This window comes from Crocuta crocuta, unplaced genomic scaffold, assembly GCF_008692635.1.
Source record: "Crocuta crocuta isolate KB4526 unplaced genomic scaffold, BGI_CrCroc_1.0 scaffold145, whole genome shotgun sequence".
NCBI lineage: Eukaryota > Metazoa > Chordata > Mammalia > Carnivora > Hyaenidae > Crocuta > Crocuta crocuta.
Window position 1 is genome coordinate 2,532,862 of NW_027530857.1, and position 11,588 is coordinate 2,544,449.

Consider the following 11,588-nt stretch of genomic DNA (forward strand, 5'->3'; position numbering starts at 1 on the left):
GGCTCGTGGGATTGAGCCCCACATCGGGCTCTGTGCTGACAGTGAGGCGCCTGCTTGGGATTCATTCTCTCCTCTCTCTCTCAACAGAAATATTTAAAAATAAAAAAAAATTTCCTTTAATTCATTTTCTTGAAAAAAATTACCCCCCACCCCCCCCCACCCCCAAATTTCAGCACAGCTGAATTCATAGGCTTAGGCTCACATAACAGAATTCCACAGGCTGGGCGGCATAAACAACAGAAATGTGTTTTCTGACAGTTCTGGAGGCTGGAAGTCTGAGCTCAGGGTGCCAGCCCAGTCAGGTTCTGATAAGGGCACGCACCTTCCTATCTTTCCTGTCCCCTGTCCTCACAGAGGCAGAGGGTATGGGTGGGGGATTCTGGGGTCTCTTCTGGATCCCTACTGGATCAAGGCTCCACTGTTAGGACCTCATTTAAGCTTCTTTACCTCCTAATCAAAGGCCCTATCTTCAAATATAGGGGGTCAGGACTTCAAATGAGTTTTGGGGGAACACTACCAATCCCTTCATAACAACACCTGGCATAAAGCACTTTTAGGTGGGGGTTGAGAAAATGAAAGCAAGCTGGTTTCTTGTGTCTGAGTGAGGGGTGTAGGTCTCCATAGGCCTTCTTCACCTAACACACTAGGTATCTAATAAATGCCAATCTCACTGCCGGGAATGGAGTTAATTGAACAGTTAAACTAAGTTGAATCCATGTCAGGAAAACAATGATAGCTCATCCGAAACCCAAAAATGCTATAAAGTTTTGTTCTAAGATGTCCAGTGGATGGGTTTGGAACTAAAACAGAAGGGGTAGTTTCAAATTGGAAACAATTATTCTCTTTCTGGTTATAGTACTCTGAAAGTTGTATCTTAACTCGTTTAGGTCAATCAAGGAGCAGACAGCGGATATGTGAGAAGTTCAGTAAATCAAAGCATCTCCATAAAGAATGAGGTTCAATGTTTGTAACAAATATATATTCACATTGCTCTCTTCACTCACTGGTTTTTCTTTCCTGCCCCACTTTTGGCTGGCCATCTTTTGTCTTTCGCATCTTCCCGATTATCTCCTTAGTTTTCACAACTTTTCACAGAGGTTACTTTCATGTCAATGTCTTAGCTAGGTGTGTGTGCGTGTGTGTTTTCCACTGTGAGTCCACTGATTAATGTTTCCTAAAATTTTATATCCTCAACAAAATGGTATTATGTATCTATGATGACACTATAAGGTAGAGTTGTGTGCATAATTTGTCCCGGAGACATGCATATAATCCAAAGCACTCATATATCAAAGCAAATTTCAAGAAACCACTGGCTTAGGGGCGCCTGGGTGGCTTAGTCGGTTAAGCGTCCGACTTTCGCTTAGGTCATGATCTCGCGGTTCGTGGGTTCGAGCCCCGCGTCGGGCTCTGTGCTGACTGCCAGCTCAGAGCCTGGAGCGTGTTTCAGTCTGTGACTCCCTCTCTCTCTGACCCTCCCCTGTTTATGCTGTCTCTCTCTCTCCCTCCTAGAAATAAATAAAAAAACATTAAAAAAAAATTAAAAAAAAAAGAACCACTGGCTTAGTTGTGATCATGTGACATTCGGTGTCACGTACTACTCATACTGCAAGACATCATTCATTTATCAAGTTAAAATTCATTAAAAATGTTTGCTCATCTTGCAGAACACTCGCAGAACAAGCTGCTCGGAATCCAAGCTTTTACTGTGCCAGTCAAAGTTGTAATTTTATAATGCCTATTGGGGCGGCATATGGGGGCTTGGACCCCCAGTAAATAAGATACTAAATGGCAAAATATAGGTATATATGCACTAGGGCATTGATTCAAGTACTAAAGAAAAGGATATTTAACAAAATATTTAATGTTTCATATTTTTGGCATTATTTAGTGGTTGTTTTCCAAATAGTAATTTGTGTAAAGGGTAAATTAAACAAGTAAATCATAGAGAATGGAAGAAGTTGGGATTAAGAAGAGTTACACTTTAAAAAAAAATGCATGTACAAAATAAATAATACAGAGAAAAGATGACTTTCTCAATTCTTTGATTTCAGGGTGTGTTTTTTTTGGTAGTTCTCATAAAGAAAAAGATTATACATCAAGTATAATATAATATATAATATTATATAATATTAATATATAATAATATATTATAATATATATATAATATATAATATAATATTCTGGAAATGTGCTCATTTAACCAATGCTCAAACAACTATAACTAACTAAATTTGCTTGCTCACTTTCAGGATAAAAGGTATGCCCAGGGCCGGGGGTTCATTACCAAGGCCATCAACAGCTGTCACACTTCCTCCCTCTCTACCCCTGAAGACAAGGAGCAAGCCCAACAGATCCATGTGAGTCTCTCATCCGAATTTCTCACGAATACCACTGAGGCAGTACCCTGGTAATACCATGCTACAGATTGTCAGAAGTCTGCAGTAGGTAATGCTAATTGCACACACAGACAAATATGGAGAAGTAATCAAAGAGAAATGACAGTGTGTAGTTGATGAGTCATCAGTAAAACCCAAATGCTGACTCAAGATTGTAGCAGCGGGGTGCCTGGGTGGCTCAGTCGGTGAAGCATCTGACTTTATGATTTTGGCTGAGGTCAAAATCTCAGAGTTCATGACTTCAAGCTCCACGAGCAAGCTCAGTATTAGGGCTCTGTGCTGACAGCGTGGAGTCTGCATGGGATTCTCTATCTGCCCCTTCACTGCTCTCTCTCTTTCTCTCTCAAATAAACTTAAAGGAAAAAAAAAAAAAGATTGTAGCAGCAAAATAAAACAATCCGTAAGTTGTTCATGCAAACATTATTTTACCCAATGCCTTAGACCCAGGGTTGCATATATTATGTGAAAGCCTGAACCAAATTAGACTTCCACATATAGAATAGAAGGTTTGCAAAATTCATGGATATGGAAGAAAGGCACATACAGCCGTAGGTTTGAGATGAAGCCCTTGGCTCCTACACTGGCAGCATGTAACATTACTGAGCGCTGTGCCCCGTGAGCCATCTCTTCCCAGCTTTCAAGGATCTCCTTTGGGTTCCGCTTCTATTTCTGACACCTACTTTTCTCTCCATTCTTCCCCGACTCCTCTGTCCTGTAAAATATTATGTTTTGTTTCTCACGGCTGTGACAATTGCTTCTGTTCTGATGACAACAACGTCTGCATAGGACACCCTTATTATTTGTCCCAATTCTCTGACCATTTTCATCTCTCCTTTCTGATTCCCTGCCATAGTCACAGTCTTAATGTGACTTAACATAAGCATCTATCTTCACATACACGCCCCCATAAATACAATCTGTTTCTCTGCACAACGTTGTTAATGGTACCAGCATTCTTTCTGTCCACTAAGCTCCGGAATGAGATGATGATAAAATGAAAGATGAGGTGACTGGGTGGCTCGGTCAGTTAAGCATCTGACTCTTGATTTTGGCTCAGGTCATGGTCTTGCAGTCATGAGATCAAGTCCCTCCCTATGAAAGCCCAGCTATCGGCCAGGAGCCTGCTTGGAATCTTCTCTCCCCCCCCAACCCCGCCCACCCCCCATTTGCACTCTATTAATAAATAAACTTCCAAAAAGAACTTTAAAATGAAGGAGAAGAGTGAAGGAGGAGGAGGGCTTAAAAGGTATTGAGGGCCACTCCCATTGTCAGACACTTCACAAAGCAATTTACATGGACCGTATTTAATCCTCACCAAAAAAAAGTCCTAGAACACAAGGCACTGCTGTTACACTTGCCGAGAAAAGGAAACTGAGGCTTGGAGAGGTTGTGGAATTTGGACTAGTGACGGAAGTGGGAAGTCGGGAGTCCAGGCTTCATCTGATTCTAAGCCCTCACTCTTACTCACGACGCTACAACGGCCTTAGCAAAACTAGACAGCCATTCAGTGTGCCGAGGACATGTTCCCATTGCAATTTCATTTTGATTCTTCTCTACTCTTCGCTTCCTTTATACTAGATTAGTTCACGGACCTCAGGAAAGCAAGCATTTCATAACAGAGACGACCCCCTCCTAAGAGTTTCATGTGGGATCCTGGGAGTGGTAAACAAGACAGCAACTGTCCCTCGTGAATTCCACTGCAGACTAAAGCTAGCATAGCGCCATTTAATTCACCTGAACAGGTCAACAGAAGAGACCGTTGGGGTAGGAGCAGAAAGTCAGGGGTCAGTACAGATTGAGGACAGCGTATTTATGAATGCCCTGTCTTCTCTGCGGTCTCTTTGTTCTAATATCATGAAGTAAAAATTACAAATCACAAATGAATACATTAAAGAATGATCTGAGCCATAAATATGAATGAGTCCTTGGATGAAAATGATTTGGGCCCTTTGTCATTGGCACCAGTGGAATCTGTCTTTCCCAACTCAGGTACTACAGGCACATACTGAGTTCCAACAAATCTCTTTTTGGGCCAGCAAAGCTGTCAAATATAAAAGACTCACCGAGTGGGCGGATGGTAGAATTTCCGAGGGAAAACAAATCCCTTCATGCTATAAACTAGAAATCTCATTACATGAAGTAGTTATTCAAATAAGCCAGATTTTTTTTTTAATTTTAACAAAGTTTCAGCCAATAGCTTCAACTTCTTATTTTTACAACTTTAAGCACCCACACAAAATTTTACACACACACAGGGAGAACAGAGAGGCCATCAGGGTCAGCCTCTGGGAGCAAAAATCACATGTTACCTAAACGCATTTTGTTATGATTTATTTAATGCGATTGTTTTATCCGGTCGCTTAGCACGAAGACCTTCTGAACCTGATACTCCGAGTGCTGCGCTCCTGGAATGACCCTCTGTATCACCTAGTTACCGAAGTGCGAGGACTGCAAGAAGCCCCCGACGCTATTCTATCCAGAGCCATCGAGATCGAGGAACAGAACCGAAGACTTCTAGAGGGCATGGAGAAGATAGTTGGCCAGGTGAGCAGCCTCCTGGTGCTTCTGTTTTCCTCAGTAATGAAAGAGGTGACCTCCACAGTGAAAAGTGAGTTCTAAATACCTCACAGTGCAAGAACAAAATGGAGGCATTTTCCTTCTCAGCCTACTAGTAAAGCAAGATTCTAGTGATTCATACTGGTAGATTCCAGGGTTAGTGAATCTTGGGATGCGACTGCAGTATTGGACAGGTGCAGCCTTCCCTCCACAACACAGGAGCCCACCAAAGGCTTGCCTCTTCCTGGGAACTGGGGTTTACAATTTTTTCAAGGAAAAGTAAGCTATTGAGTACAGAATCTATAACATAGACATTTTCCTCGAAGTGTCCCAAGACACCTGCTACTGAAATTCTGCTTGTGCTCCTTTGCTTTTCTCCCCACACCAAAGGAGGACAGCAGAGAGGCAGAAAAGAGAAAATCAAAATCAGATTAGACGGTGTTCCGTGCCACTACCCCAGCCCCACCCCACGGGACATATTTGTCAGAGAGTGGAGATTAAAAAGACAGGGTCGGGGCATCAATGCTGCCTCAGAGGCACTAGATTTCAGTGGGCCATTGAAGACAGGAGTGTATCTTTCCTGGAATTTTATTTTGTAATTTGCAGAAAGTTGTCTCTTCCTAAATTTGGGTGTGGGGTGGGGTAGAGGTTTCAAAATCAGAGCCCATTTGGAGCTCCAAAATTGAAACTCATTTCATTGCCTTTAATCTCCCCAAATAATGTCAAATTTAGATTGAGTTAGTATTTGCAATATAGATCTCCAATCAGACGGGATACTTTCAGCACAAGTGAGTTAACATCTGAGCAGCTTTATGAAGTTCTCAGAAATAATGTGTCATCTAAAGAAAAAGATAGGACTTTAAGAATAAGAGGAGCAATTTTCTACTTCCCTTATTTTATACAATAAGTATAAAGTACACACGTCATCATGTGTCCTTTTAGTCAGCTTCGTGGGAGAAGAATACAGCACATTTCCACCTTGAGATGTGAAATAAACACCTAGGCTTTCAAATTGTTTTCTTCATTATGGCCAACTTATTTCCGAAGTTCCTAAATTGTTCTAGAATCCTTTTTTTTTTTTTTTTGAATCCTTTCTTTTAATGACTTATTTATTCTTATTCATATCATGGTGCCCTACACAGGGAATTTCGTCTTAGACCCCAAGCACCAAAAGTAAACATAAAGAAGGGCAACCCAAATACAGACACTACACACATACACTTTAAATTGCAGGAGGAAATCCCAGGTTTAAAAAATAGTCTAACTCTGCAGGTGACAGTTCAGTAGATCAGGGTCTATGGTCATCCCACCTCTGTACCCAGCAAGCTCTAAAAGCAGCTGACATGCCTGGTGACCAAGCTGGCTACTCTGGGTTCTCAGGGGAGTCCAGCTTGCAAAGGCTCAGGAGCAGAGATTGTGGTGCCCTCCCTCCTGTCCCCTATGTCTGTTACCACTGTCAGGCTTCCCAGCCTCCCACTCAACCCTCCCTGCGGAGGACTTGCTGCTGGCACCCTCACTCTTTGTCACAGGCACCTTCCACCCCCAGAGACCTCAGAAGAAAGCAGCTACTGCTTATAGACATTTGGGGGTTATCAGTCCTGGGTGCATTGTGAATGTCTCCTGACTATTTCAGCAGATATTCTCAGGGACAGTCATCACTGTATGCCCTGCACCTTGAGGCATCAGGTATGATCCCCATCATTTCTGAAGCTTGTTGTACATTCACTACATGGAGAAGAGAATTAGTGTGAAGCAGGAAATGGAGACACGGAATTATGGTAACGTATCAGAAGAAATATGGAACAAAGAACACATGAGAGAAGATTCTGGACATGAAAGATATCCTCAAGGAAGAGAACTGAAGCCACCCCTCCGCTGTCCCTTGGTCACACTCATATATACATTCGGTGCCACTAATTCTCTCTATCTATACACGAGCTTTGTGGTTCTCTATCTCTTCACTCCTGGGCAGATATACTTCATCTGTAATCACGTCCATGTTAGAAAACCTACATCTGAATTCTGCTTCTACTTTTCAGACTATTAATAGATTTCTGATAAACTGGCTCAGTAGTCTCTGCCTCCCTCTAGGGAGTTTTACGTTCATGCCTCGTCCCCAAATCATCACGTGACAACGGGAAGGAACAAAGGCGAGCAAATACTAATAATACTAAGTCGCTGTCTTTTTGGTGCTTAGGTTCATCCCGGAGTCAGAGAAAACGAAGTCTACTCGGTCTGGTCTGGACTGCCATCCCTACAGGTGGCTGATGAAGACACTCGCCTTTTTGCTTTTTACAACCTGCTCCACTGCCTCCGCAGGGATTCACATAAGATCGACAATTATCTCAAACTCCTGAAGTGCCGAATCGTCTACGACAGCAACTGCTAAGCTCGTGTCTGGCCCATCGATGTCCGGGATGGTTCCCAATGATCCGTCCCGCAGCAAGCTCCTCTTAGCTTTACAGCTTTCTAATACACGCACGGGTGTAATGGGTCTCCGCTTAAAAAATAAAAACAGACTCCTCTGAGATGTCAAAATCAGAAAAGGCAATGTGTCAAAGTCTCTCATTTTCCTTTAATAGAGATTCAAAAGAAGATCCATCACCACCATTGAGAAGTTCCTATTAAACTTTGTCACAAACAGCAGAAGCTAGCGTTACAAATAAGACCATTAGCAGCTTCCTTTAGATTCGCGGTAAATTATTACAGGTCAAATGATCAGAATCAAAGAATTAGCTAATTATGCTTCCTGCTGCACCTGCTGCCAGGAAGAGTGAACTCTCAGGATTCTTTATGAAAGTCAGCCACACACCACGTTCGAACAGACGAAGCACACACGGTGAAGCTGTGATGCGCCCTCACAGCATGAGGTTTCCCAAGCTATCAAAAACGTGGTGGGCTGTCGTATTAGTCGATTTGAGCTGCTGTAACAAAACACCACAGACTTATAACCAGCAGAAATTCATTTCCACATCATGGCCAGGGGAGGGCCCTTTCCCAGGTCGCAGACTTCTCCCTGTGTCCCCACGTGGTGGAGGGAGCCAGGGACTCTGTGGGCCACTAATCCCATATGAAGAGTCCACCCCCACGATTTAACACCTCCCAAAGGCCCCACTTACTGCTAGTATTCATTACCTTCTGGGCTTAGGATTTCAACATCAGACATTTGGAGGATTAGAAACATTCAGATGAGGGCGGAGTCACACATGATATGGCATGAACCTTCCCCAGTGTCTGTTCTCAACCATGTGCCGCTCAACGTCTCCTGGAGGCATCACTGTGGACGCCTCCCATAGGTTCTAGCTACTCTTGGGCTCAAAAGTCCATTCAAGTCCACTTTCAACTTCCTTTCGTATTCAATCCGTTTAATGTTTTCCTCTGCCCTTTTGTGGTTCACGGGACCTACCAGGGGGAAGCAGATGTCAGTTTCTGCAAGGCGCCTTCCCCCCCGACTGCCGGACCTCTACCTCTTCTGGCTATGTTGGAATGGATGGAGGTGAGGAGAGATGGACATGTTCTGACATCACTGACTTTCATGGGGCTCCCGTAGCCTTCTCATTGCCAACAGGCGCTAACCTTGCATTCCCTTGAGTGGCAAGTTTCTCCCTTGTGATTTTCCAGGACGTTCACAAGTGGGAGCATCCCACTGCCTAGTTTCTTTACCAGGGGAACTACCCTGGCCTGATTCTTTATCTGCCCCCACGGCTGTGCCACCTGCCATACCCTCCCAGCCTCTCTGCTGCTGTGCCCGTGCCCCACCAGCATCCTACTGGGGAAAACTGGCTCAGGGTGGTCTGTCTCCTAGGGAACCCACAGCAGACTCAGGCAGAATAACCACTGGAAACAACCAAGAGGCCATCACACTGGTTTGCTTTGTCTCCCACCCTGGGGTCCCCTGACAATCCTCGTCTCTTCCCGTTCACAAAGACACAGAGTGCGTCAGCAGGTTAGAGTCATAAACACACGTGAATCTGAGGAAGGAGATGTGGCTTTCCCTTCCTTTTAGAACCAATGAGTAATTATCTCTGTCAGTTACAGTCTTAGAGAGTTGGCCTTGCAAACACTCCCGGCAAATACTTCCCCAATGAATCCTAACACCCTCCTCCTCCTCCACTTGATCTCCTGCTGGAGAAAGGTGACTGGATTAGGGGAGCTCAGCTTGTCCAACCGCCGCTAAGCAACCCGGGATTAGGGCCGATCTCCTCCGGCCGTCCACAGAAGGCAGTGGGATTGCCAGACTGTTTCTGCGGCCGCGTTACGGCTCTGTCCGGAATTCCTCGACAGCAGACAATAAGAAATACTCCATCTGACATCCTGACAGAGAGGAAATAAAAGGCCAGAGCAGGGAGAGGATGGAGAGGGAAAAGGAGGAGGGGGGAAAAAAGAAGGGGAAACGGGAGTAAAAGCCTTCTGAGTTGCGAAGGCTGGGATGCTATTAGAAGAGTGTATGTGGTCAAGACCTCAATCTACTGCTTTAATTTTATACCGTAAGAACAAACATTATCTCATATTTTCCTTAAACTCCCCTTTCCTCTTGTCTTCCTTTTCTGAAATTTTCCTTTGTATTCAAGTTCTCCTTGCCCTTACTGATTAACTTGCAATGTCTCTAGGGATGAGCGGAACTTCGCACATCTTCAGACCAGAACTCAAGGCAAACCAACCCCCCTCTGCCCCCCACCAGGCAAAGAAGCCTTTCCCACGTGCAAAGGATCATTGCCCAACAAAACCAAACTCTTCCATCATGGCCAGCATTACTGTGTCTGAGTCCTGCTTCTGCCTCTGGCTGGAATGACCCAAACCTTTCCGAACACAACAGAATATGCTGCCCCAAACCGATCTTGAACCTCCCTTTTCTCCAGCATGCATACAAAATGTCAGCTTTCTTCTTTTAAAAGGCAGGAGGGTACGACAAAAAACCTGTATGCACTTCCTTTCTCAGTCATTGATTGCTGAAAACACCTAATTCTATTGTGTTACCCACTTAACTTCCTTTTCTACCATTTCTAAATATTTCCAACAGAGAGGATGGTATTTATAAGGGGAGAGATCAGGCAATAAATGGACACTGCAATTGTATGAAACATAAGTTCACCACCAGCCCACAGACATCCTCATGTATTCTTCTCTTACAAACTTTATTCCCAGCACAGATTCAGGACTAGAGATGAATAACGGAGGCGGTGATATGAAAAGGTTTCTCGCAGCTTGACCATGACATATACACTGAATACTGTATTTTTCAGACAAGATTGAGCAGAGCCACGGGTGATCTGTCGAATCAGCAAGGGGTAGGCAGAAAGGGGATATTTGGGAAGAATATAACAATCACTCCCCTGCCAACCAAAGTGAGTCTACTTTTTTCTTCTTTTACAGATTTCCATGTAAGATTACGTGTGAAGAAATGGGCCCTGCTCGAGAAAGAAGAGCAGCAGTGGTTACAAAAGGGAAACAAACAAACAAAAATCCTTGAAATTCACAGAACTCCTAGGTTGGTCACTGATCTCATAGGTTAGTCAATCATGGGCACCATAAGAACTACAAGAGGTTTGAAAAGCATCCGTCCCCTAAAAGTTTGCTCTCAGGTTGTGGAGAAAGAGAGGCTGACATAAATACGCAGGATACCCTACCAAATGGTAGAGAACAGTCAGCAGAGCAGGTGATGCTAACCAAAGTGCTACAGTGAATTTCCAGATCGTAAGGAGACGTCTGGACGTGAGGACAAGGGGGTTCCTTGGGCTGACGGTCTCACCATGGAGTTCTGAAGGGTTGACGGGAAACCGATAGGCTCAAAAATAGGAAGATGGCATATCTGTCAATTCATTTAAACCATTTTGTGATGTAAGCATCCCCTATATCCTGAGCCGTTAATACAAAAGGAACTGAGCTGTGAATACGTAAAGCACTCTAAGGCATCAGTACATAATCAAATGTGACCAAACTACAAGAAATGCTCACTTCTTTAACAGACATGTAACAGCTCCATTACTATGCTCTCCTAATATGCTCTACACATCGCTGTAGGCTAACAATGACAACCACGCAGGGATTGCTTATGCACTGCGGGGGACCATATGTGTCAATTTGGAAAGGTTGTACTTACTCTACAAGGCAACAGGAAACTAGGAGATTTTAGTGCAAGAGAGCAGTATGTCCAGAATTGGAAAATAGAGACGTGAGTCTGGTTTGGAGGGTTGAGGGAGCGTGCGACTGGCAGAGAAGAAGAAGCGGTCCAGAAGCAAGTTGGAAGAGTATTATGACATCCTAAAAGAAAACCAAGGAAAGCTCCATCAAGGCAAGGAAGGCAACGGGGCGCCTGGGTGGCTTAGTCGGTTAAGCGTCCGACTTTCGCTCAGGTCACGGTCTGGCGGTTCGTGGGTTCGAGCCCCGCGTCGGGCTCTGTGCTGACTGCCAGCTCAGAGCCTGGAGCCTGTTTCAGTCTGTGACTCCCTCTCTCTCTGACCCTCCCCTGCTCACGCTGCCTCTCTCTCTCTCTCTCCTAGAAATAAATAAAAACATTTAAAAAAAAAAAAAAGGCAAGGAAGGCAAAGCACGTGAGAGGTGTGGGCAGAGCATCAGGGCTTGACGGCATCAAAGAAATGAGATGTTAAGAGTCAAAGAGCACTTGGGTGGCTC

General features: G+C 44.3%; 1 protein-coding gene and 1 long non-coding RNA gene across 4 annotated transcripts in view; one reads left to right on the top strand and one right to left on the bottom strand.

The window, feature by feature from the left end:
* Nucleotides 1-7,352, top strand: part of PRL (prolactin) — a 9,600-nt gene extending 2,248 nt beyond the window's left edge. For both annotated transcript variants that reach the window (XM_077769585.1, XM_077769586.1), the window contains exons 3-5: nucleotides 2,253-2,360; nucleotides 4,764-4,943; nucleotides 7,153-7,352. In XM_077769585.1, the coding sequence (XP_077625711.1) occupies nucleotides 2,253-2,360; nucleotides 4,764-4,943; nucleotides 7,153-7,344 (480 nt within the window). In that variant the 3' untranslated portion in view covers nucleotides 7,345-7,352. The remainder of the gene's footprint in view (nucleotides 1-2,252; nucleotides 2,361-4,763; nucleotides 4,944-7,152) is intronic.
* The window catches only part of LOC144235970 (uncharacterized), a 459,372-nt gene that overhangs the window by 41,096 nt on the left and 406,688 nt on the right, over nucleotides 1-11,588 (bottom strand). The gene's annotated exons all lie outside the window — the stretch shown is intronic.